This window comes from Cariama cristata, unplaced genomic scaffold (genome assembly GCF_000690535.1).
Source record: "Cariama cristata isolate BGI_N322 unplaced genomic scaffold, ASM69053v1 scaffold18010, whole genome shotgun sequence".
NCBI classification, from domain to species: Eukaryota; Metazoa; Chordata; class Aves; order Cariamiformes; family Cariamidae; genus Cariama; species Cariama cristata.
The window spans coordinates 9,456-35,803 of record NW_009595447.1 but is presented as its reverse complement, the minus strand read 5'-3'; the positions used below and the strand labels follow the sequence as shown (position 1 = coordinate 35,803).

The window sequence follows — 26,348 nt, the reverse complement described above, 5'->3', positions numbered from 1 at the left end:
TTCTCCAGGAGAATGCCATGGGAGACAGGCCTTGAAAATGGTTGATGTGTTGGTATTTGCTTCATTTTGTTCTATCTGTTCTTAATGAGTAAGGAAAAAAGAGAAATAATTTTTTTTTCTTTTTTTTTACTCATTTAAATGACACTGTAGCACAAAGTGTTTGCTCTCTGGAGAATGAGAGCATGGCATTCTATTAATTATTTATCACATGTGACTTTTAGCTTAGTGGCTCAAGATCTGCTTGTAAGTATGTGGCCAGGCCAGGTCACATTGTTTTTGTAACCAACATTTAGAGTAGATCTGTACTTGAAAATATTTTGCTGCTTCTATACTAACTGCCAAAAAGAACTTGAATTTTGTTGATATAACGGTGGTATCAAAACTTCAAACTGTAATTTAATGACCTTAACTTTTGCATAATCTTCACTCGGGCTTCCAGTAACTCCCTTCTGCACATCATCCTTTACTGGGATTTTAATTACAGTTGGAGTAAATCATAAGTTGTAAAAAATGTATATGCAACTTTTAAGTATAAGCTTTATTTCAAATACAAAGGTGAGAAAAAATTACTGAAGGAATATTCCAGCTAACTGTCAAAATTTGTTAGGCATGGCTAGGAGAAAAGTATATTACAAGACTAAATCCAAAATATAAAAACCATATTTCTGTTAGATATCATTTTCATATGGGATAATCTTATCTTAAAATAACTTTACAAATGGCCTGTGGTGTTAATTCCAATACAAAATCGGGTGCCTTAGTTTATATGACTGATATATTTAAATAGCTTTTATTTTCATTTGGACTGTAAGAAGTTGTGTTAGTATTGAGGGTAGCATCACAACTGCTTTTTACAGAAATGGGCAGTTTTAGTTTGATTACCTTGTGTTAACTAAGTTTAAATTAATGGAATATGTCAGCATTTAAGAGCACTACTATGCAAATCATAAGATTATTTTTTCCCTTTTGATCCTTTCCTTTTTTGATGCATTTTGGTGTTTATCTTAACTACCTGTAGAGCATAATTAAACCTGATTGGTCAGTCCACCTTTTTGCAAGAGACTGAGTTTTGCGGCGTTTGTTTATCTAGCAATACATTTGCAGCTATAATGGCCGAAGGAAAGCACAGTTTGTGGAGACAGTATTTTTTCCTCAACTAGCTCATATTTCTTTCCTATACTAATTGCATAAGATGTTGTCCTGCTGCCAGATAACTTTCTTTTTGTGCTTATGTAAAGATGATCTTGGAGTATTGTAGGTGTAGAGAGGCTTCTTGCTTTTCATCTCATATTTTGAGAAAGATTTATGTATAATTTCTGTCTTAAGATTTCAGACACACAGGTTTCCCATTTATAAATAATGGGATGATCATCTTTTTATCTCACAGAAGAAAAAGTCGGTCTTTGATATGTTACTTTCATTCCTAAATAATTTGCTTTAACAGATAAACGGCATTTAGAATCTTTTAATATAAGCAATTCTGTATCCTTAACTGATATCTTCCCAGCCTTGGTTTCTGTCAACCTATTACCATCGAAACATTGCGGGAGAAACACCCTTTGTTAGATGTAGTTGACCATGACAGGAGACCTAACGTTCTGGTGAGTGTATATTTTTCTTTTAAAATTCTTTGTTCATTAGATGACATTCTACAACAGGGTTCAGTATTTAAACTACCAAGCTAATGCTACTGTTCTTGCACTGTATTTTGACTTTCCTTTTCTGCTTCTTTATTTGTTTTATTACAGCATTTTCAAGAACAACTGTATAGACTTTTTTTCCTCTAAGTGGTAATTCTTTAACATTATCTTTGATTTTGTAACTTACTGTTGTGGGAAAACTTATAATTTAGTACAGATACCTAATTCAAAATCTGTCTTGGAAAGCTTATTAACTTCCTCAGATGTGTGGAAGGTAAAATAAGCTTTCTCCTTCAGTATAGGATTGTTTTGGTATTGTTTCTAGGCTGTGAGGTTGCTTTGATTGTAAATTAATTCTTCTAATTATTTTTCTCCAAAGGACTCCCTTTCTTGTTTATACTATTATTTAAATGTATTTAAATATTAACAGTATGTACAGTATGGTTTCAACTCAATTGTGCAGAATTTCAAAAACAAGTGAATACGTACACTGTAAATACATGTGTGTATTGTACATATTCAGAGTCAGTATATAGAGTGGATTTTTCCCATGTGAAGTCAAGAAATTCTTTGTGGTTCATAGAATTCGTAACTCAGTTATATCACCTTTTGCCTTGCCTCTCAACCATGAGGATGTAGAAGTTCAAGAAACTGTTAATGTATTTGTCACCACAGGGAGTAAATCATGAAGTGCAAACTTACTTGTTTGGCATATATGTTATGTGTTATACAATGTATTTTTCTTTCTTAGCAGTGTTAATACAATTAAGAAATAAATTTCAAAAACTATTTTTCAAATGTCTATTTAATACTAGAGGCCTCTTACTCCTGTGGAAAAATAAACATCTGTACTTTCATAAGCAGGTAGATTAAACAACTGAAGCTTTATAGCTTGTCAGAGGAAGTTAAACAGATGTAGGAGGCTAGCGAATGCAGAACACGCTAACTTGTTGGCAAACTTAACCGTTTGCCATGAGATTTCACTTCAGAATTGAAACAGAAGTTTCTAAGTAAACTGACCTCAGGTATATAGCAAAATTGAGAGTGCGTTTCCTGTCAGTGTTGCAGAAGGCAACTGTGGGAGCTATACTTGAATTTATTCTATTAAAAATAGTAGTAGATGTTTAATCTTCTAGAAAACTTTCACTTTTTTCTTATTACAGTACCCCTCTGCTGTGGAGCTTCCCAAGATTGAGGGTCAGTTACCTTTATTTAACTTGCAACTATCCGTTAATACATGAAATATCTTTATTGTACTTTAAATAGCATTTACTTTTAGATTGCTAGGCACTTCAGAAAGTTGGCTGAGACAGTTCTAAAATGCCCTTGTTAATGACTTCTGTCACTAATTTGGAACAAATCATGTGTGATAAAGCTGTTTTTTTAATGTGTGCAGTTTTCAGCCATGTGGTTTGAAGTTTCAGAAGGCAGGTGAGGTCTGCTTTCCTTTTCATCTTCCTTTAACATGCTATTGTTGCCTTCCTTTCAAAAATGAGGGATGCATTGACATGTTCATAAATAATCAGTCTTGTTCTTATAGTAGTTAGGATGGTTGCTTCAGAGTTGTAGTATGTGAAGCATCTTGTTTCAGCACACTGTATTCACTCTTATCTCCTCTGAAGTACACGGAAGTAGAAACTGGGCTTCAGGATTTGAAAAAAATCCATGTCAGATTATTGCTGAGGACCAGAAAAATGTCTAAAAAGAACATTCAAATTTTGTTTTAAGATGAATAAACTAACATCTCTGATGAATTATTTAAATACTGTATGTAAACATAGAAGTCACAAAGGTATGGAAGATTTAGAAACACAATTTAGAAGTTAATATTTTGTGGTGCTGTGGAGAAACTTAGCCAATCAAAAAAAAATTCTTAAACCTGTAGATTTTGCAGTGGGGTCTTGTTACTTCTGAGATTTTCTGTGAATGAATGGGTATGTAATATATTAAAACTCTAAAGTTAATGTGACTGTGTAATCAGTTCATGATTAAATCAGATTACTTGTTCGGTCTCTTTAGACCAATTTTTAGTGTCAGTGATGTGATGCCCTGTTAACTAATTCCATAACTCTATTTTGTAATTCTTGTTCTCATAGCTGTTGTTTTGTTTGGGGAGCCAGTCAGATGGGAAACCAACCTTCAGTTGATAATAGATGTTTTGCTGACAAGTGGCTATCCTGGAAATCCATATCACCATGAAAATTACCCTCACATTCCAGTACTTGCTTGTAATATGGATCTGATGTGGGTAGCTGAAGCACAGTCTCCAAGGTAAGTGCAATTATAACATGTGTGTATATTGTGATATGTCTGGGATTTCCTCATTTCTTCAGTAAAATTCGGAGTCAATACTTCTATACAAAATGCTTGCTATTGCTTCGCAGTAGGTCTCAGCTTTGAATACAACATCTCTAAAGGAATGCACTTTCAGCAAATGCTGCCTTATTACTGTCTACGTTATTGCAATCAGGAAATCAGTTACTCAAGATAAAAACTGCTTTTAAGCTCTAAACCTTTTTGGGTCCCCACTCCCAGAAGAGTGGGGAAAGATAGGTGTTTGCCTGAGAGCTTCAGAGTCTCAGTTCAAAGTAAAAAATTATCAAGGCCATTGTTTCATTTCATTCGGTCCTTCTTTGGTGTTTCTCTTTTGCACCCTACAGTTTCTGGTGGGGTAAAGAATTGATCCTGCTAGTTGAAAGCAGTGAGTGTTTTTGAGCTGAGGACAATATAGTGAGCTCTGTAAGAAACATAAGAAAAAAACAAGTAGAACACACAGAACAAGGTGGCATGATCTCTGGTAATGGTTTTCTTTGATTTTGTTTTCAATAGAAGGTAGTTCTTTAATAGTTTTTTTTTATTTCCCCCTCCCTTCCTGCAGTCTAAAATTTGAACATACACTGAAATAGAAATTGTTGTTGTTACGACTTAATTGCTGCCTTGATCTTGGGTTGAAGATCTTGTGAGGTATCCTTACTTGGGTGCAAAGACCATCTCTAATGAGCACTTTGGCAAAAGCCATCTGTGTAATCATTTCAGGCTAGAGTAAGGCAACCAATGTACCTACAGTGAATAAGATACGTAGTTTCAGTAGTGTCCTCTGGAAAAGATCCAGTATAAAGTTTATTTTTTCCTTTGAGTTTGACAGTATGACAGTGTTGCATCTGTCAGTGCTGTTACCTTCTCTATTGGAATATAATACCATGACTAAGTTGTTTTAAGCTGTTGCTCATAATTACTGGAAATAGGTTTATGCTTATTCATTGGTATTTTGTAACACAAAGCAACAAACAGGGTGGAGAGAGGGAATGAAGGGTTAATTCAGAATTCAGAAGAGCTAATACTGTACCACATTCGAAAGTGCTACAACTGCTTCCTACTTTGTAGCTTTTTTCCTTAAAAGTCCACTAGAGACTTAATTTTTATTAGTGCACGTCATATATCTTTAGTGGCTTCTGATGCTCATTATATTGGTGTTTCAATTTATTTTTAGGCTGTAAATACCTGTTTTGAGCAGATATACTAATCTCTGTGCATTAGAAATTACCTAGCAGCTGCTATTAAGTAGTATGTGTAATTTACGGTATATAGAAGTGTTGTGTAGCAACTTCTTACTCTTCTTAGGGTGTCTTTGGTAATTTGATATTCTCAAGTGATATGTATTAGTTCATCCCTAATCCCATGCCCTGACTTCAGTAATAAAGTAAAACTGCTTTTTTTCATCATGACATTACATCTTCTAAATTACTAATTTACTGGGTTGGTGGTTGACCCATCATCATTGTTTGCACCTTGATCAAAATAACTGAGTGAGTTATCAGAAGCAGGTATAGTTTGTTCTTTGATCCTCCTTTGTATCTATGCTTTTAGAGAAACTCATGAATTTTTTTTGTTTCCGTATTGCAAGTGGGTTTTGGTATACTCTTTTGTTTAAAGAGAGATCAATTTTCCTTCTGTCTGATTCTAACTTTCCTTTTCCATTTCACCTCTTTGTTAATTTGGCTGATTCTGTTAGGTCACTGCAGAGAGCAGGTCACAGGCTAGGCATTATTTCAAGAAGCATCACTTTTGTAACTAGGGTATCTACTTAAATGCAAGTAACACTAACACAAACCATTGCTACATTTTAAAAATGGGTAGGTGTGTTGTGTTGTCCCAATAACGTGCTTTTATTGTGGTGGGTTTTGTTCAGCTAATCAGCACTTAATTTCCAGTGAAACAGCTGTGGAAATGTTGCATGCAAACTGAGGGAAATTTGATAGTTACAGGATGTCATTTATTCCTAAAAGATCATGCAATAAAAAAGCCTTGGATTTTTTTTCTGTACTTACTATAATTTGATTTATCTTTATATCTGTGTAGGTTTGGGCATGGAACATTCATGGTTTGTTTGGAAAACATTTACAAGAAGATCACTGGCAAAGATCTGAAATATGAGGCCTTAATGGGCAAACCTAGTAAACTGACCTACCAGTATGCAGAATACCTCATCAGGGCTCAGGCAGCAGAAAGACAATGGAAGCAACCTATTCAAACTCTTTATGCTGTTGGGTAAGATAGCAGAAGTCTAATGAGTACAGCAGGAAATTACTTGCAACATAAATACCAGTAAAGAAAAATACACAACTCTTACTAGTTTGTTTCTCATACCATTAGGACCACCTAACATTCTTCATGCTATGGTGTAGTTTTTACAATGTTTTTGAGCCTCAGTGTTTCTAATCTTGACAATTAATAATACTTTGCTCTTTCTCTGTGTAATTTCTGTACAAGCACAAAAAGTGGTTTATATGCAACTGAGATTTCTCCCTTTTTTTTAAATTTCTGTAATACACTGTGTAAATCTAACAAAAAGGATTTTTATAGGTAAATGACAGTTATTAGAGAACGCAGAGCTAGAATTTATTTGTGAGGTCGTCAAGCTTGGTCATGTGCTACTGTGTGCGCTTTCACATCATAAAATCCTTTTCATAGAAAGAGATAAAGCTGTATTATATTAAAGACTGTGCCAGAATCTCCAAGATGTTTGGAAATATAATAAGCTCATTCATGGACTGCTAATACCTGTCCTTGATTTCCCCTCCCCCTGCTCCGATCTGCAATTTCGATATGGAGAGTTATTCACTTTTCATTAAGCATGACATATGATAAAATGGTGTAATAAAATAGCTATAGGATTGGATTTCTTCCTATCTGCATACTTCCACATAAAGTTATGTAAAGTATAAAATAAACTGTTAAGTCGAAACTGTAAAAGTGTCTTTCATACATTGAAATTAGACAACTAAAATTGCACTGCTGACTAAACTTTCTCCTTGTATTTCCAGAGATAATCTCATGACTGATGTCTATGGTGCTAACCTCTACAATCGCTACCTTGAAGAGAACTCCAGAAAAGGTTCAAAAGCACGGATTCAGGCCAAAGTTGCTGGTGGCAGAGGATCTGCCACACTCTCGCAGGATGATGACATAGACAACAGTTGGGAGAACGAATTAGCATCGGCAGCGGCTGCCCACTGTAGGTCTGTTCTTGTTTGTACTGGGGTTTACAACCCTCACACCAAGGTACCCTTGGATACCAGGGAGAGCATAACTGAAATGGTGTTCCACGGCCACAGAGATTTTAGATTTGATCCTGGTTTAGTAGAACCAGATCATATTGTACCAGATGTTGATGCTGCTGTAGACCTGGTCTTCCAGCTGGAGAACTTTGCACCTAATTGAGATGACATGATTTCTTAAAGACTACTCAGTGCTATGCTTTTCTTCCCAAAAAACAAACTGTACTTTAAAATCATGCCATAAACTGCTGCTTTCTAAAATTTTTAACTTTTGAATTAATACAATGTTATATTAAGTATACTTATTATTAGTATACTTGGGTACATTAACATACTTAATATAATATATATCAGTAATGCTTTTTAAAGTACGTTGACATATGTAATTTCTTGCTTTAGTTGCTCTTTATTGTCCTCCTATTCATTATGTTAGGTATTTTAATAGCAATTTTTCATAGTAGCTTTTGCATGTTACTGTTACTTAAATTTCTACATGACCATACCTTCTTTTGTTTGCTGGAAGATTTAGCTTCTAGGTATTGGGGATCTTGAGGATGTCTGACTGTGGTACTGGGGTCATTCACACAATTACAAATTGGCTGGTATGGAGCACAACATATATTACTGCTTCGTATTCTGCAAGTAATGAGTGCTCTTTCAAATTAGAGCGAAGTTTAAGTCTATTCTGCTACATTGTACTTGCTCACATATAACCCTGCAGCCTTTCTTTGTGTCTCTTTTCCCATATGTCTGGAGCTGCTATTGCTTCTCTCTACTGTGATGTGTAAAGCCTTAATAGAAATGCCCATGTAAGATGGAGAAGGCTGACTTGTTCACGCTGTTTTTGGAACTCCAACTAAGCTGAACAGAGTCATGTAAGGAAAGCGGCTAACATTGGGTGTCCTATATGGCAAAATACCTGGCCTTTCTCTATGCCTTTTTATCTGCACTTTTTTGAGGAATTTAGAATCTTAGAAAGCTTTAGCAATTATGTTTCAGGCATCTCTGTCAGTTGGACTTTTCCACTGAGTGAGTGACTACTGTTCGGGCAAAAGTGCCTAGCAATTTACTTGAAGCTTCATACCACTGTGGTAATTAACCAGCTTTTAGTGTAATATATTTCATCTTGTGTCAATGCTAAATGTTGTTTGGTTCACGAATTTTATAGTTCCTCTTTTTTTTTTAAAAAAAAGGTAATTTATTTTATGTTATTTTTGTGAAATACTTTTAAAAAATTTCATCTGAAAGATGCCTTTGAAAATATTTTTGTGTTAATTTGTTGTAACACAGTATATGGTGTACTTGTAAAGCTTGGAAAACATAAGCCAATTAAGTGTGTTTTGAAAACAAAGTCAACTTACACACAAGTATCACTTAACATCACCTTGGAGGCTAGTCAGGTTTTTATGGTTGTTTGCTTTATTGTTTTGTGTTTGTTTGTTTGTTTTTCCAAGTTAGAAATTGTACAAGCAAAAATCTGTGGGTCTTCAGTTTTCCCAGGTTCTTGCAGAACTAGTGGAATGCTAGCTTAAAAGCACTGATAGACAGATGGTGGCATGAAGCAAAATGACCTCCTGGCCAACTTCTTCACTGCTTGTTATCCTGATATCAAAATCTGAAAACTCATGTCTGAAGAGAACATTGTTGCTATGAAGGCAGGGTTTTTTTTTTTATTGTGTTTTCTCCATTTGCAAACCACTGTAGTCCCTCGCTTTACTATCAGGATTGTTGATTCATTCACTCATAATGTTTCATAAGTAGCTTTCAACATATCTTGCTGGATCCAGTTTAAGGACACTGCTCTGAACAGTGTATTTCCTGGTTCTTCACTGCTAAAGTATTACAGCAGCACATTCTTGCCTTTTTTTATTGGTACAATAAACAGATATATACCTATTTCTTTAGCACTTTTCTGTAATATGCCAACTATTTGCGAAGTATGCCAAATCTTTCTAAGTAAAGATTGTAGTTTTTGTAAAATGTCAGGATGACTTGAAATTGCATTGTTTCAATACTGAAGCATGTTGCAGAGCTCTTTAACTATTACTGGAAACAGTTTCAGGCTGTCAGTGAAGCAAGGAATAAAAATGTGGAAGTTGATAAAGAACAGAAAATGTTAAGTTTCCTTTTTTTTTTCCCCCCCAGAATATGCATGAACACCTCAAAATATTCATGAAGGAACTGTGTATATACCCTTTAAACTTCATCCCTCATGGAAAAATTAACTTAATGCATATGTAGAAAAAAGATACTGTTCGGCTGCTAATCAGGCTGCTACTATTTTTTAACTGAAAGGAAAAGAAGTTTTTAGTTTATATTCCTCTTAAACCATTTAGACCATGTCTGCATTGCAGGGGTGTGAATGTTGCGTGATGAGTCTGCTTGAGCTATCTTTAATGTGATTCCTGGTGTGAATGTCTAAGTCCCAGTAGTGGACTAGGATGCCACTAGATTTGGAGCTCTATCAGCACAGAACAAAAAATAGGCAGTTGTTGCCACAGGTGTGGACAAAGATGATTAATATATATGGGTATTACTATAAAACACAAAGGAGAACTGTTAGTGTAGTAGACATTTGTGCCATACCAGTGAGCTAGGCAAATCTTTTGGTGACATATCATGAAAAATAGTTTTTTAAGGAAGGATTTGAAAGAGTCTAGTGAGTTACTGTTGAGGATATTTACCTGGAGCTGTTGCAAAATGTGAAGGACCTCACAGCATCTACTTGCTAGATGCTTCCACAACTGAGCTTAGGTACATTGGAATTAGATTGTCTGTTCCGTAATTAGTACTGCAACCACACAGCATAGATGTAGCTCTAGAGTCTGAAAGCAAGCTGCTTCCTCAGTGACCTCTGCCAATGTTTATGTGCAAGGTAAGAAAAAGACTAAGACCCTGTCTTAACTTTTGCTGTCCTTCCCTTGAATGTCCTCTTACCTGGATTTTCACTTACCTTCTTTAATGTGTTTTCAGCTTTGACATTTACCTCTCTGAAATAGACACTATTTTGCACATTGTATCAGTGTATTTCCGTCATAGGTAAGCTATTGGATGTTAAAATGCTTCTTTCAAGTTTAAAATGTACTGTTCAAACACCTATGTGACCAGGATGTGCAGAAATAGATCACTAAAATCACTTTTAAAAATACTTCTGAGGATCTTGCTGAAGTTTCTTGTAAGTACAACATGCCCTTTGTGTAGTAGTGTTTTCAAAAATATATCCTGTACTTATTTTTACTAATACAAAATTTACAGTATTTTAAACTCCAGTCATGTATTGTCTTCAGTAGCACATGTTTTTCTTTGGAAGCATTTTTCAGTTAAAGTTAGAGGAGCGTATGAGACTTGTATCTTAAGAAAAACAGATTTTCAGATATCTCCTCTTTGATATTAAAAAAACCCTTGCATTTAAAATTATCATGTCAAATCTTGAATACTCTTAAATGTAATGAGAGGAATACTTACTCTGTAGTACATCCTACATTTATAAAATCAGTCTACTACACTTCTTGATAGTACTTGTTATGGAATAATCTCTTCAAATTGCAGATTTTTGTAGTAAAAGATCATGTCCAGGCAGCTCATCTTAAAGATGTGAGTAATTCACAATAACCTGTTGCAGTGCTTTGTATTAGTTTACTTCTTTCCATAAACTGCTTGATAATTTTTTTTCTGGAACAACCTTCCTTATGTTGCTATGTCTTATGTTCTTCAGCAGCACAAATGTGATGATACACTGTGATACGGTGTAATCAAATCATATCTAGAAAAACCAAAAATATTTCAGCGGCAGTAGGAGATGAAACATGGCCTCTGCAATGCGGTGGGATTGGCAGATGACTATCGGTAAGAATATTGAAAAAGATCCTCTAAAGTGAATGTTTTCACTGAGCTTGAAAGATATTCTTGCTGGCTGCCAGTGTAGTATTGAAACCTGGTATACAATTTTTAGACCTCTGTTGGGGGGCATTTAGGCTTCATTTGGCAGGAATCCAGCTGATGTGCTTGGTGACTGCTCTGCGGAGCAAGTGGAGGTGATCAGAAGCTTCCCATCAACAGACACCTTGATCCAACTAAAACAGTAATGCAGATGTACCCTTACAGGACCACACACTTTGGCAGAGTTGAGGTATTTATGTCATAGAATCATAGAGTGGATTGGTTGGAAGGGACTTTCAAGACCACCTCGTTCCAGCCCCCCTGCCATGGGCAGGGACACCTTCTACCAGACCAGGTTGCTCAAAGCCCCATCCAACCTGGCCTTGAACACTTCCAGGGATGGGGCATCCACAGCTTCTCTGGCAATCTGTGCCACTGCCTCACCACCCTCACTGTGAAGACTTTCTTCCTAATATCTAATCTAGGTCTAACCTCTTCCAGTTTAAAGCCATTGCCCCTTGTCCTATCACTACATGAGTTCAGGATCTATTAAATTCTGGAAGAATACAGAAGAACATACATGAGGTTTGGGCTGGGCTTTGAGGGGTGCAAAGATGGTCTGCTTTCACACATGGCCTGGGTTCCCTTCTCCACTACCATCTAGTTTTTGAAGCGGACTATTTTTCATTTTAGTGAATTAACCTGTTCTTTTGGCAGAAGACAGTGAAATGCTTGAAGTAGAAGATAGCTCTAATTAATCTCCAAATTAATATCTGGTTCTCTGAGAAGGTATCTGTGGCTTGCCTCCTAAAAAGCTTCAAAAATGTAGTTGTCCACCCCATCTCCCATGAATACAAACAGATATTAATAGGCAGTTCCCTTTGGTTTTCACATAACTGCTTGTCAAAGCAGCACTTGCCTTTCAATGGCTTCATCAGCATGAGTACAGGTCACAAGCATTTCTCAAAGGTATTTAACTTAGTAGAGCAAAGTCCTGGTGTGATCCATGTCCAGGTGGGTCCTTGTTTCACCCTTGGGAAACTACCCCAGCCCCTGCAGTGCAACTGCACTGGACTTGCCGTAATAACTCTGTAGGCGGGAGACTGGAGACTCCCTTGTCTTAAACACACAAGTATGGGGCATCTTAGTAAACTGAATTTATTTGGGAAGCGAAGGGAGAGATTCCTCCTCTGATGGAACCTGCGACGGTTTCTCTGTGGGATTCTCCAGATGCAGACGGGGGCTGGCAGATTTCCCCCTCAGCTCCCGCGGTCCGCCGTCGGGGGGCGCTGTCCGCTATATTGGCTTTACCTCAGCCTGGCTGCGCGCCGCGGCGCTCCCGGCTGGGGCACGGTGCTGGGCGGGAGAGGGAAAGAAGTCGGAGGATTGCGACCCTCTCCTCTCCTGTCTCCTCCTTTTTTTTTTTTTTTTTTTTTTCCCCCGTATCATAGAAGTAGTAGAAAGCAAAACTATTGCCCCCATGCAGTTCTCCGAGGCTCAGGGTATTTCAGGGTTCTCCAACTCCGTGGACTGAACTCCAGCTTGGTAAGTGGTAATATGGGCTTGGCAGACCCTCAGAAAGCCAAAATGCTTAAAAATAGCAGGTAGGAGTATTCATTCATAATTTTAGCTTCCTCTCATTTGCACCCTTTGGTGGTTTCAAACAAGTGCAAAGCACTTGGGAAGTTTTTCCTGTCAGCAACTGAGAAATTGTGCCTCAGGAGTTTGAGAGATGAGCTCAGAGTTTGACGCTCTTGAAACCTCTCCTAGCTGCTGGGAAAGATATGTTTACCTCCCAGTTTCGCTGTAGATGGTTTCAAATGAATCAGAAATAAGCAGTTTTAATAAGAACTATGTTTTATGTTTAGGGTTTGTGCGCTGACAATCATTTGGGCTTTCTTCAGCAAGAAAATATGCAACTGTGGCATGGAAGTGACACAGTGAAGGTTGTTTCTGTAAAATGTGGAAAGGATGCACAGTTGAAAGGCCCTGGGGCATTTCGGTTTTGTTCCATCAGTGGATGGATGGACTCGCAGCAAGACGGTTATTGTACCATGGCCATGCTTTCTCAGCTCTGGATTTTCAGAACTTGAGCGTCAGCTCTTTGTCAGCTTTTTCTTGTTCAAAAAGTGATCCTAGGTGATGGGTGGAAAGGAGGAATACTAACAAAATGATTCACAGAAACATTGTGCTAAACTTTAACTTTTCCAATGTGAGTTATTTTTGTTCCCCACAGCTAGAATTGAATCCCAATTGAGTCAATTAATTGCTCGGAGTGCAGCTCCAAGCACAGTGGCACCAAGCATGTAGTGGCACCAAAACATCTATCCACCTTTTCAATGATTGAATATAGTTTTGTATGAAGTGCAAATACATTTGAAATTAATGTACATGTATATACTGCTTTAAATTACACTAATTGCACAGGGAGCTGAAAGCATGTGAACTAGCCCAGACCTCTGGTTGACTTAGCTTTCCACATACCCTGCCTTCTGCGTGTTGGTTAAAAGCCAGAATACCATGTTGTTATGTCAAGTACAGTGTAGCTATTTTGTCCCTCCACCTAGTCGCACCAGGGATTAAAGGAATAACACTGCACACAGAAGGCAGTTGCTGGAAGAGGCAGCAATCTCTTTCCTTCAGTGTCATAAGCAAGAAGGCAGGATTACAGGAGTTTCTTTAAAATTTAATGGCGTGCTTGTATGTTCTGTAACTTGAACAGAAATGGGTACTAACAGTCTTTATTGTATGGTATCACTGTGTATCTTACACAGTCTGTATTAAAATCTTTTATCTATATAAGGATGAATTCTGGGCGATGAAATATATCCTGTTTTCAACGTTGACTGAAACAGCCTGCACACTGAAAGTTTCAGAAAAGAGTGTTTCTGTAGTCACTTCTGTGAATAAAATAGATCAGTACACATTCAAAATAGCACAGATAGGTTTGTTTACTCTGTGTAAGGATGAGTTTACTTTGTGTAATTAAGACCACCTGAGACTCAGCTGGTCTTAATTAAAAGTTGTCCTTGTATTTTGCTGGTCTTGTATGCCAATCTCAGAATCCAGTATCAGAATCCAAGATTATCTAAATGTGTCTTACAGTTCAACACCCAGCAAGGTTTACTGCAGATTTATCTATCGACCTCTTTCTGAAGCAGAAGCAGCACCTGTTGTATAGGTGAGAATATTTCTCAGAATAAGATACAGATTTTCAGTAGGATTTGGGTCTCATGTCTTGTTTTGTGTGTATCTGTGAATGTGCTTTCTGCTAGTTTAACAGCTAAGTTCCTGACCATAGATGGGGAGAAAAAATATTCAGTGAACTTAGACTATTAAAAAATAAGGATTTTTTTTGCAGGTGCAAGCTATGTAATGAAGGGCAGTTTATCTCGCTAATAAGGAAAGAAAAAAGGTTGCTATATGTAGGTCTCTTCTTGTATCCAAACTATTCCACATTCATAGAGAATTCAAGGAAGAGTTCCTAGTAATGCAACGAAGAAGTCCCTTTAAAGCATTTGTCGTATGGACTTCTAATAAGCCAACTAAACAGTCGTCATGGTTGTTTTCTACAATAGATTCAAGTTACTGAAAGAGACCTGTTAATGATAGGTATTTTAATTTGCCATGCACACTCACAAATGATCAGGCAGCAGAGATCAGAGCAGGGTTTTGGTTTTTGTCAGTGTGTGGGGTTTTTTCCCTCCCCATAACCTTTTGTGGCTGGTTTAGCCTGTTCGCATTTTCAAGGGTGCACAAGGATGTCTTGGGGAGATTCTGACCACCTATTTGTGCCCACTCATCTTGCTCCCTCATCAGAGTTGTGTGGTCTGCATGTCATATAGTGCTTTGGAAGATGACCTGGGAAGCAGCTATGAAACTAGTTAGTTATATCAACATGTGTCTGTCCTTTCTGCTCTGGAAGTACTATGAGAGCTTATTAGTAGCACGGCAGGCAGGTTCCAAGGTTCATACAAGGTGGCATAGGATGAGCTGATCATTGGCGTGTGCTGTGAAAGCACAGGCTTGCTTTTGAAGGCGATGTGTTTTACAGGGTTTAGAGAGAACTGTTCTACATGTTATATTCTAGGGCTGTATTATAATAATGGTATTATTTACATAAATGAAACCCAGCTTTCTATAAACTGTTACATTCTGTCTCATATCACATTCTTGGAATTCACAACTTGGTTTTCCCTTTGTATTTTTTGGGTAAGTTGGGTTTTTTCCCCACCTAGATTTAGAAACTATACTATAGATGGGCAGAACACGTCAAGTACATGAAAAAATAAAGGTCAATACCTACAGAGTAGGTACATGTCAAGCATGACTTGTATCATTTATGTCTTACACTGATTGTCTACAGCACTGTGTACACCAGTGACATGTATAGTTACATCCCGAATGTTTCAGTAGTAAAGAATGTGTCATTATAAGAGCATTAACTAATGAATTCAGCTATACCAAGCACTCTTAAGGAACCAGCTTTAGAGCATGGCCATTTCACTGAAAACTACTGCCTGCTGTTTTGGTATCCGAGACTGTTGCTGAAGTAGTAGACTGACTACAGAACCAAGTAATTCAGTATTTTGCTCCTGCAGATCAAAAATGCTCATCTACTGATGTTCGAATGCTCATCTACTGACATTCAAATTAGAGCCAAGCAAAAAGAAAGAGGTGCTGCTTTGTTTAATTTACAGCAATTAAATAAAATCCAGGATCTAAACATTCCCTTGGGAAGGTACAGTTGTTAACTATATTGTTTACACTTCATTATAAGCACTGAAAAAGTTATCTGCACTTCTCCAACATTGAGGACTTTGGTTTTCATTCTTAATCTTCCAGACAGTTATGTTGAAGATCTTACTAGTTTGAAACAATTTAATGTGCATGCATTTATGTAAGTGATGGGCAGTTGTAAGGATAAGAGGAAGAGAGTTAAGCACTGTTTGTTTAATAAAGAGTACATTAGATCATCTCTTGTGTAAAAATAGAAGACCATACAGAACTGTAGAACAGGATACATAATTTCTTAAAATTTGATTTTGTTTCCGATAATAAACCACAGCAAATTACATGCATAAAACAACAACAACAGATATTAATTGCCAAATGTTTACTTTAATTAAACCTTTTTAATGATACACAGTACAATGTATCCACTACTTTGCTAAAATTCACAACAAAAAGCAGGTTTCATAAGTTTAAAAATATTTTTCATAATAAATTCATAAATAGATGAAGGTAAAATATAAAAAATTACTGTAGTATGCAAGCGTGCTCCCTTGTCTCTTCGTATTCAAAATGATCTAGCCAGTATTGTGATAAGAAAGTTTAAAAAGCAAAGTAGTTACTGATGATTAGAAATGTACAGCCTGCATCTCTTGAAGAAACCTTGAAAAACACCAACAGATTTGTCCTAGAAAATGCAGAATAATTTTAACACTGTTATCATCCAAATCCCTCAAATAATTTTGGAATGCAGTGAATGAATTCAATATGAATTAGAGATTTTTATTTTCTCCCCAACAGGTGTGTGAGCCAGACTCACTTAATGCTGTCTAGTCTCTGGAGCTGTGGGGTTTATATCTGTCAGGTACCAGTGAGTGAGGCACAAAAGAGGGAAGAGCTGGTTGACAGCACTGAGCATATCTGACTATCAAAAATCTTAGTATTTCTCCTTACAGACTTATAAAATAGAAATCTTTAAAAACTTTTACAAATAACTAATTTCACCTGTTCAGTATATGCCTGTATCTACTTTACGTCTGGCAAGCAGGATAGCGTCTGATCTCATCTGTTGGCTTCCCCTGGTTTTGAAATGGTACGTGTATGTAGCACCATTCCAACACTTAACTCTATCCGGTGAATCCCTTATATGACACCACCAAACTGTATTAGCAAAGTTATTCTCCTCATCAATATTGTCATTCTCCTAAGAAAGTCTATATAGCATTTTATTGTGTCAAGTATCAAATTACTTTTCACACTTAGAATAATCTATTTTAATACCGTTTATAAAGGGAAAAAATGCTTACATATGCACAGCATTGAAATAGGGAATGAACATGAAAAATACAGAATAACGCAGATGTCTTGCCTTTCACATTATTTTTTTCTTTCCTGGTAACTATTTCCCTTTAGTGTGAAACCAATTCCATACAAGTTTTGTGCTTTTTTGCAATGGTAATGAGATGCTTTTGAAGACATTGGTAGGCATCTGTCTGCAGCTTTAATGTCTCTGAAAATTCAGCTCTTAGCTCACTTTTAAAAAGTACCTTCAAATTGTCGAGACAAGTTTGCATGCTGTGTTTGAAGGACAATCTTCCATACCCTTGTTTTCACATACAACAGTTTAGATATACCCAAAATCACTCCCTCTCATCTTCATATGAGTCTATATTGCTCATAGAATTTATTGCAGAGAAAATGGGTGTTGATCATTGCCATGTTCTACAGCACAATGCAGTGTAACAGGCTGTTACTTAGCAGTTACTAAAAGGAGACTGGCTTTTGGCAGTATACAGATTGTGTTGGTCAGGTGCCTTAAAGAGACAAGTTCTGAGGAAATACAGTCTTCCATTTAATGTTTTCCTCTGCTTTTATCTGGAGAAGATTATCTTTGTGTCATAAGGCTTTTTTTTATTGATTGAACAATTAAGAAATCGTAACTACTAGTTTGCTACAATTTTGGTCATCTGTAAGCTAAAATGTACAGAAACTTGCATCCTTTTAGCTAGCTTTTACATCTGAAGTGTGTACTTTAAGATGTCTGAGTGAGTTCATGGGGGAATTAGGGTTTAAACCCCTGCAGAGTAGTCAATGATAAGGTATATGTTTTTATGAAAGCTTAAAATAGGTGGCTACTGTTCTTAGTGTGCTAGTCTAGGCTTTAAAATTAAAATATATAAATGTAGGATTTTTTAATGTTTAAGACTAAAGGAAAATAAAATAGTTCACTTGTAGTAATTTAACTGTAATAGCAAATTTTGAATGGGCTAGGTAACACTTACACAGAAGTGGCTTAAACAGAAGCAGCTTTGTGAAGCTGCTACACCTACCTAATACCTTACCATGACCTACACTACCTACTCGGATGAATGATCGCAAAACTGGACTTGATTGATTTCAGAGTATGGTGTACTACATACACACATTACAGATATTAAATAACTGTCACAGGAGCAGGAGATTGATAGCTATACATGTGCAAAAACCTGTCGGTTATAGTCTACCTGGTGGCCCTTCAGCCCTTTGTTAAGGGAAGATTCATACTCAGTTTTCTGTTAAATTTGAAGTTGAAAGAAAGTAGAAATCAGTACCAGCAGTTCAGCTGGATAATCGAATTGGAACTAACTCAATGGAAGTCTAAAAATATATCGCAAAAGAAACAGGGAAAGTGACTTTTTTAATGATAAAGACAGCCTCAATAAATTTTTATCAAGGTATTCTGGCTATTCTTGGCTATTCTAAAGGTTTTCAAATGGCATCCTGGGGAGAGACAAACTTTATACCTCATAATGGAAGTAACAGGTTCTAAATACAGCTTTAAGCCAATTTAACAGCTCTCCAAATGTTAAACTGTGCTGTTACCAAACTTCACTAGTTTAGCAGTCAACTCTTCTTCAGTATAGACAGCAAATTTCTGTTGTACAAAAAGCAAACAAGAAAACCCGTAACTATTTTGTAGTGTATTGTTTTACCTTTGGGAAGGAAAGTATTTTCTTTGAGCTGAGTAAGCACTGATTAAACCTAACACATTTTATCAGACAAAATAGATAATCTTCCCTGACTGTTACTCAGGCTTCACTTTTCTCATTGTGAAGTTATTCTGTTCCCTTGTTTTCCACTGGCCGCTGACTCATATGGAAAAAAAAGACAATTGTTGACACAGTCTGTCTTCAGTGATGCCTAAAGTTACAAACGTAATACAGGTAACTGCCTTTATCAGTATTCAAGTAATCACACAGAATCACAGAATTGATTTGGTTGGAAGAGACCTCTGGGATCATCGAGTACAACCATGGCACTAAGTGCCACATCCAGTCTTTTCTTAAACACCTCCAGGGATGGTGATTCTAACCCCTCCCTGGGCAGCCCATTCCAATGCCTAATGACCTTTTTGGTGAAGAAATGCCTCCTAATAGAAACCCTTGTTAAAAAAAAGACACGGCGAAAAAATTGCAACCCTTTTGTGTTTCAAAGAATTATTTTTAAAGTGCATTTTAATGTTCTTCAGTCATATTAAAAATGCTATCTAAGATCAGGATAGGAGAGTATGCTGGCTATTTTTATCTAGTCTCTGGCAACAATTACATGGACATCAAATATACATTTGGGTTGGTTTGTTTTGATTTTGTAACCCTGCTCTTTTCCAAGTAAACTAACATGAAATGATAAAAAAGACACAGAGAGCCAAACTTGTGCTGGAAATCAGAACATCTAGTTGTGGAATAGTTTGGTTTTTTTTTCTGAAGTATGCAGTAGGGATTGCAATTAAATGCTTTCATTTGATATTTTTGGCTGCTTCAAATAGCTCTATAACCCAGTTCAATAGAGTTAGTTAAAAGAAATCTAACATTACCTGGCCAGTAAAAACTAAGATACTATAGATACTAAGATAACCAGGTTCTCTAATCTCAGTCGGATGATCAGCACCAAAAGATACTACAAAAATAAAACTGAGACAGTATTTCCCAAATCTATGAATCTCTTCTTATAGCATGGAAAAGAAATGTCAAATCTGAGAACGGCCCAACTATAAAGGACTCTGCTCTGTGACTCTGAAGTCACTATACTTCATACAACTGTAATAAAATGTAACTGTTAATCTACATTAACAATATGACATCTTTTATGGCCAAATTTGTAAATCTAGAATGCCTTTTAGTTGATGAAACCACCTAGTATCATTTGAGAAAGGATAATGAAGTGGTTAAGGTGATTAGCCTAAACTTTGGGATTCATTTTCTTTCAATTCCACTGAGAACTACACATGTCCTCAGATCTGCTGCTCTTTAATTGCCTCACTGCTTGTGCCACAAGGGTGGGAATACAAGTTATGTGGTCATCATCAGCTACTGGGGAAAGCAAGTCCTGTGAGAACTACCTCTTCACAAAAGAGAACACACTCGCTCCAATTTCCTTGGATTTTTCCCATTTACTGGTTGCACACTCTGCCCGTAACTTGGTTTGTTTCTGTGAAGTCTCCACAGAGAATGACTGGCAGGGGTTAAACTGAGCACTCTTGAAGGCTGGAAGATACCAAAAGGAAAGTAACTTTATTTTTCAGTTTTGCAAAGCATGTATTGTTCTTGCTTCCTTTTCCTCCAGCACACCGTTTACCCAAAATAATGCAATAGGGTAAACTTCAGTGGTCTGTTAATATATAAATGTTTTAGAAGCAGGATAGGTAAAGATAAACAATTTCTATTAATGAAATAACATATAAATTCATCTTGATTTAAAGAGACTCTCATAATAAATTCCATTAAGAGAAACTAATAATGTTACTACCTCCCAGTTCCCTCAGGATTGGCATGAGATGGCAAAAGACATTCAAATGGTCAGATGGCTGGGACTATGAGATTAAATAATGGAGGTGTAAATCTTAGTGGGACAATATATACTGGGGCAAATCAAGGAAAGGCTTTAATGTTATCTAAGGGTTCTACTGTGTGAGCGTATACATACTGTAATGTACTACTCCAGGAATGCATGTACATTGCACGTGACCATCAGCTCTATTCTTCAAATATGATCTTCTTTAAAGGCAAGGAAAAACCTGAGCAAGAGCTCTATTTTTCATGAAATTCTCAGAAATCTATGCAGTATTAGCCAGGCTTCATTTATTTTTGTAGTTTGCCCCCTCCCCCCGCCCCCAAAGCGACCTGCTTTCCAGTAAAGCAAGACTGATAAAATCACTAGGACTTTTCCTCTGTTCTTAAGTATTTTAATTTTTAAAAACTTCTGTTTTGGAAAGCAAACGTTAGCAGGTTTCTGGGCTGACAGTTATTTGGCATTATATTTACATAATTTATTTGTACAAGTTCCATCCACGATGAGGGACTGGATGAGTAACTGGAGATAAAATTAGCTTAAATCAAAATCAATACAAAGGATAACAATGCCCACGCTCCTGGGAACCACATTCTGCTGATGATTTCATTTCAGTATTTGCCTCTGCATTCCACTCCTAAGTGTTACAAGGCAGGAATCAATGTCCCTTTCTGTGTTTTTATAATATTTTGCACACTTTGGGTACTGCAAAAAATAAATGATAAATACTAATGCAAATACGTGGTCAGCCAAGGAGATCTGCTTAAAAGCAATTACTGCACCATAGTCTTGTTAATGTTCAACTGCCAGTAAGAGGTTTCTTGGCAAATGTTTATGCTGTGAACTCTGATCACGCACCACTGAATTATTCACTTGATGTACATCAGTGCACATTTGTAACCTAAGATTTGAAATGGAGGTTTTTACCTGTAAATCTCAGGTTTATTGCTACTTACTCTCTTCACTCAGGTATCCTTTTGATTTCAATAGGATTAATCGAATTAAACCAAGGGGACTGTCTTCCTAACACTTGAATTACATAGCTATGTGTGTGAATTACAGGTTTAATAACAGTCTTCAGAAGGGGAGTGAAAAGCTCTAAGTTACATTTACCATTTAATGTGCTTCTGGTCAAGAAGCTATCAGCCTAATGAGTATTTGAGCTATTACTAATAGACAAAGAAAGGTTTTGGTAATTGAAATAGCCTTTTACTACTGACAGCTCAAGCACTGTCATTCGTATCTGCTACTAACCTGAAAAAATAATCCAGGTCTTCACTCTATTTCTTTGTTCCCTTTCGTTCAGTTAGGTAGGGCATACAAACTTGTATGCTTGTTAAAACACAGAAGAGCCAAGAGTTAGAAGACAAAGCTGACTTACAGCCATAGTCTTAGTTTTCTACAGCAAAATGAAGACTAATCTGAATTGGGGCCTTCATTTGAAAACACAGCAAACAAATCACTGAGGCTGTATTTCATGTTTTCTGACTGAAACAGACTAACCCGCAGACAGAGTCTCCACCTTCACGACTAGCTTAAGAGAGACTTGGGGGCACACTGTAAAGTGAAGTATAGTGCTTGGCCTAACTCTACCTGTTCACTAAACAAACCTCAAAATTAAGGAAATGGATCAATAATTCCTCAGTTCTCCATCTACTGTAAAACCACAATCATTCACTGCCTTCATTGGAAGCAGGATTTATGTTCATTTTGCATCTTGCACCAGTTTTAAGATGAGTTACCATGTAAACTACTAATTTCAATCTGAGCAGTAGCAATACTGTTCTTAAATGTATATGAAATGCATATCAGCATGGCTTAAATAATTTGGCACTAATCCTGCCAATAGCGGGAGGCTAAGCTTATCTGAGGGTCCATGTTCAAGCATGCAGAACTGCAGGACTGTGACCTACAGATGTAAACTATAATATGTCATGACATAAAGGCAAATGCTTGCTAGTATTCTGCATCTTGAAGACCATCTAATCAGGAGGAAAAGCAGTCACCAGGACTGAGTTTTAGTTTGGACTGTCTTCACAGTTTCTCCTGAGAGTGGAATACAGGGTTTGCTAATCACAAACAAATCTAGAGTTCTTATTTTCAGTGTCTAGCTACTGCTGGACACTTACTACCCGTTATCTTTGGATGTAGGAGAGCTGGGAATGTCCAGGAAAACTATCCAAAAATACTACCGAGTACTGCAGCTCAACTTGCCCTTCCATGTAAAACATTAGAATTGTGAAAACTATACTAATTGAAAATTTAAGGCCCTTTCACTCTTACAACTATAAAACTTGAAAACTAACCCTTTAGATTAGAAGCAAACAGGCTACAAAGCATACATAACTCCTCAATTATCTACCTCATAGTTTAAAAAAACCAGAAAGACCAGAGAACCGTTTAATATTTTCTGTAGGAAGATGAATAATATTGAAATTAGGATTCATTAGCCCTTTCTTAAATCTTCCTGATTTTCATGATACTGGATATGTTAAATGGCTAAAAACAGGCATAAGCCCTAGTAGTGAACCCATTCAGGTCCTTTTTGATCAAGATTTTCAAAAGGGACAAGTGACTTCACTTTAAGTGGGTGCTTTCTGAAAATAAGCTCCCTCAAAGTATCAGGACTGCAAAAATCACTTGTCACCTCTGAACACCTTTGCTTTAACTGCAGAGTTAAAAATAATCCTGCTTCTGCTCCCTTCACAAATCCATTTTTGTAAGGTGCTTGAGAGTGTAAATCCAGAGAGGACCGCTGCCATCAGTACTTCAACTGCATCTACAACATACAATAGAGAGCTGAATCTGAAAGACAACTATATGTTGTCGAATTACGAAATCTATTTTACTTAACAATGTAGACTTTTGATCAATAGCGAATGATGCTGAGTGTTTTCAAGACATGAAAAGCAATTAGTAACTTGTGACAGGGAGAGGGAAGCAGTCAAGTAAGAAGTTGGGAGGGAATCACTCGAAAAGACACTCATTTCTTACAGCCAAGAAGTTGCAATGCATGCAATTTTCAGCTATTCTGAGGTCGTCTTTCCCATTATATGCCCACAGTGTATTTAAAGAGATGGTTTTGAAAAACAAAACAAAACCCAAATCCACTTATGCCACTTAAGTAATAAACACTCTGGTAACATCATGTCAAATGTATGACCAGAATTAGCCTCATATATAACCATTAGGCACATGGCAGGACATCACGGCTACCAGTCAGTTCAAGGTTTCTCCAGTTCCTGTTTCCAGTGGTGCAGGTCTTGAGTTGTGGAATGAAATTAAGAGACCTGAGGGCAAAAACTCAACGATACCTACTTGGAAAAGGGTGCTATCACTGTGCAAACAATAACAAATGAAATACAGCTACCCATCTCCTCAAGGCTGCATTTAAAATAACTACACTGGTCCAATCCTGCTTGACAGCAAGTCATGTGATATTGCTCAGGCTGATTTTGCTTTTTGTTAAAATGGTAACTTAAAAAAATTATAACAAAACCTGAGAGAAGACTTCCCAACCTGGGCCTGTTCCAATACTAACTAGCAATCCCTATGCCCTAAGACAGGTGACTGCTGTTTGGTCCTGTAATCAAAAGGTTGGGTACTCTGACACTTGAAATACCTTTCTCAAAGACACTGTAACTTTCTGGTCCTTGGTGGAGTGCTGAGGATTTAAAGAGACACTGTCAAGATTGCCTATTGCAGAAGCGACCTCCTTTGCCAACAGTCCCATGCTAAATGCTTCAGAACTCTGGGTGTGCATCAGTCTCTTCCCCAAACATCTATCCCCCCACCCCACATCACCAGTTCAAAGCTGTTTCCTCCACTTTTGTAATCTGGATGAAGGTTACAGAAAAGAAAATGGTGGGGAGAAATGCTGAGTAAGTTTTTCAGAGGGTTTGACTTTTAGGACTACCTCTCAAGAGTCCCTTTTTAAAAATAAGACACCAAAGCAAACAGGATTGTGTCTAACTTCTACAAAATTGCTGGTTTCACAGGAGGAGGAGAATATGGCTACCGTGCTACTCAGCATTAGGGTGAAGCACCATCTAAATTCCAGTAAAGTTAGGGATATCACCTAGCTCATATCAGCAGCCACACCCCCAGCCTTCTACAATGTCTTTGCTGTCAAGCTTGATGTTGTCAGTATTCTTCTCACTGAACACAGGGCCTCCATGCCTCAACATGAGCTCTGTTGCCATCTTCACAAAAGCCTGTTCCACATTGCTGGAGTCTTTCGCAGAGGTCTCTATGGCACAGATAATATTATCATAGTGTTCAGCCAGACTCTGAGCTTCTTCTAGCTGAACCTCTCGAAGGTCACTTAGGTCAGACTTGTTTCCTGGAAGAAAAAGAAACACCACAGTAATTTATAATGACTATTTATGCCAGAGTAAGTATTTAGCAGGAGGTTCTCAGGTTGCCTCAAGAAGCTGCAGAATTTCCATTCTTGGAGATTTTGAAAATTTGCCTGAAAAGGCCCTGACCAACTTGACATTAGCCTTGCTTTGAGCGGGAGGTTGGACTCGATAATCTCCTAAGCCCCCTCCAACCTGTATTTCTGGATGACTCATATAGAGAACAGAAAAAGTCAGTAACTGAAGAGTGGTGGCCGTAGACCTTAACAGAAGAAAAATGGGCTAGAAATGAAAGCTAAAACGATTTTGTGGAAACAGCAGTCTGCTGGTACCTAGGGAAATCTAGAATAGTACTGATGTGTTAGTGGGTCTACAGGCCCCAAGAGCCGCATCAGAGTCAGAAACATCGGGGCTGAGAAGCAGAACTTCTACCAGAGAACTGACAAACCCTGATTGCCCCAAAATCCTTCCAAAATCTCCTGTCTGCTGAAGTGTGTGGGTGTTCCAGTTTGCCAAAACACGTTGGCTTGATATGATGGAGCTTCTCTGGGCCCTGGAAACCTTATGATCCTTATCATGAGAACAGCTCCACAGCAGCTGTGCCTCAGAACCTGGAAATCTTGGGTACCCAGTTCTCCATTAAGTCAGACGCAAAGGATTCAAAGCTGGCTTCTGATACAAAGCTGTATACTTCTTAACAGAAGTTAATCAAAGCAAAACATTTCTGTTTTGATGAATTAGCACCTTCTAATTAAAAAAAAAAATTGGGAAAATTTCCAATTGGATCTGTAACACAGATCATAACTTCAACCAAAAATAAGACTTCTAACCATCTTAAGTGCTGCAACTAATTACACTGTACAGTAACCTGTAGCACCTGGTATTAATATTTTTAACTCACCAATCAGTAATTGTACTATGTTGGAACCAGCATACTTTCTCACATCCTCGATCCAGCGAGGAATGGACAGGAAAGAGCCTCTCTTGCTGATATCATAGGCTAGGATTGCTCCGTTGGCGCTGCGGTAATAACTCTGTGTGATAGTTCGGAATCTCTCCTGGCCAGCCGTGTCCCAGATCTGCAACTAAATAAAACAAAGCATACAGTGAGACACTGGCTAACAAGCTTTCCTGAATCAAAAGATAGGACTTGATTCAATAGCCTTGTTATAAATCTCCCTTATACGTAATACATCCTGGCATCATGTTTTCCTAGCCCTTTGTTCATGATTTAAGGGTAATAATATACACTGGAGAACCTTTTTGCACTTGGCTGCTCAAAGTTTATATCAGTGTCAATTGAGACAGTCTGGGCTCCTGCAGGTGAGTTCTGATGCATCCTTCTGTGGCAGATT

The 26,348-nt window shown here is 37.3% G+C and overlaps 2 protein-coding genes across 2 annotated transcripts; one reads left to right on the top strand and one right to left on the bottom strand.

Moving 5' to 3' along the window:
* Positions 1 to 1,507: 1,507 nt before the first annotated feature.
* On the top strand, positions 1,508 to 7,361 carry LOC104156497 (cat eye syndrome critical region protein 5 homolog; the record flags this gene model as incomplete). Its single annotated transcript, XM_009702232.1, has 5 exons — positions 1,508 to 1,601; positions 2,804 to 2,837; positions 3,737 to 3,911; positions 6,000 to 6,188; positions 6,965 to 7,361. Coding segments are annotated over 5 exons (889 nt in total), but the record flags the coding sequence as incomplete, so codon positions are not given.
* A 17,343-nt stretch (positions 7,362 to 24,704) lies between these two features.
* Positions 24,705 to 26,078, bottom strand: RAB43 (RAB43, member RAS oncogene family; the record flags this gene model as incomplete). The annotated part of the gene is made up of 2 exons (XM_009702222.1): positions 24,705 to 24,977; positions 25,895 to 26,078. Coding segments are annotated over 2 exons (438 nt in total), but the record flags the coding sequence as incomplete, so codon positions are not given.
* Between the last annotated feature and the right edge of the window lie 270 nt (positions 26,079 to 26,348).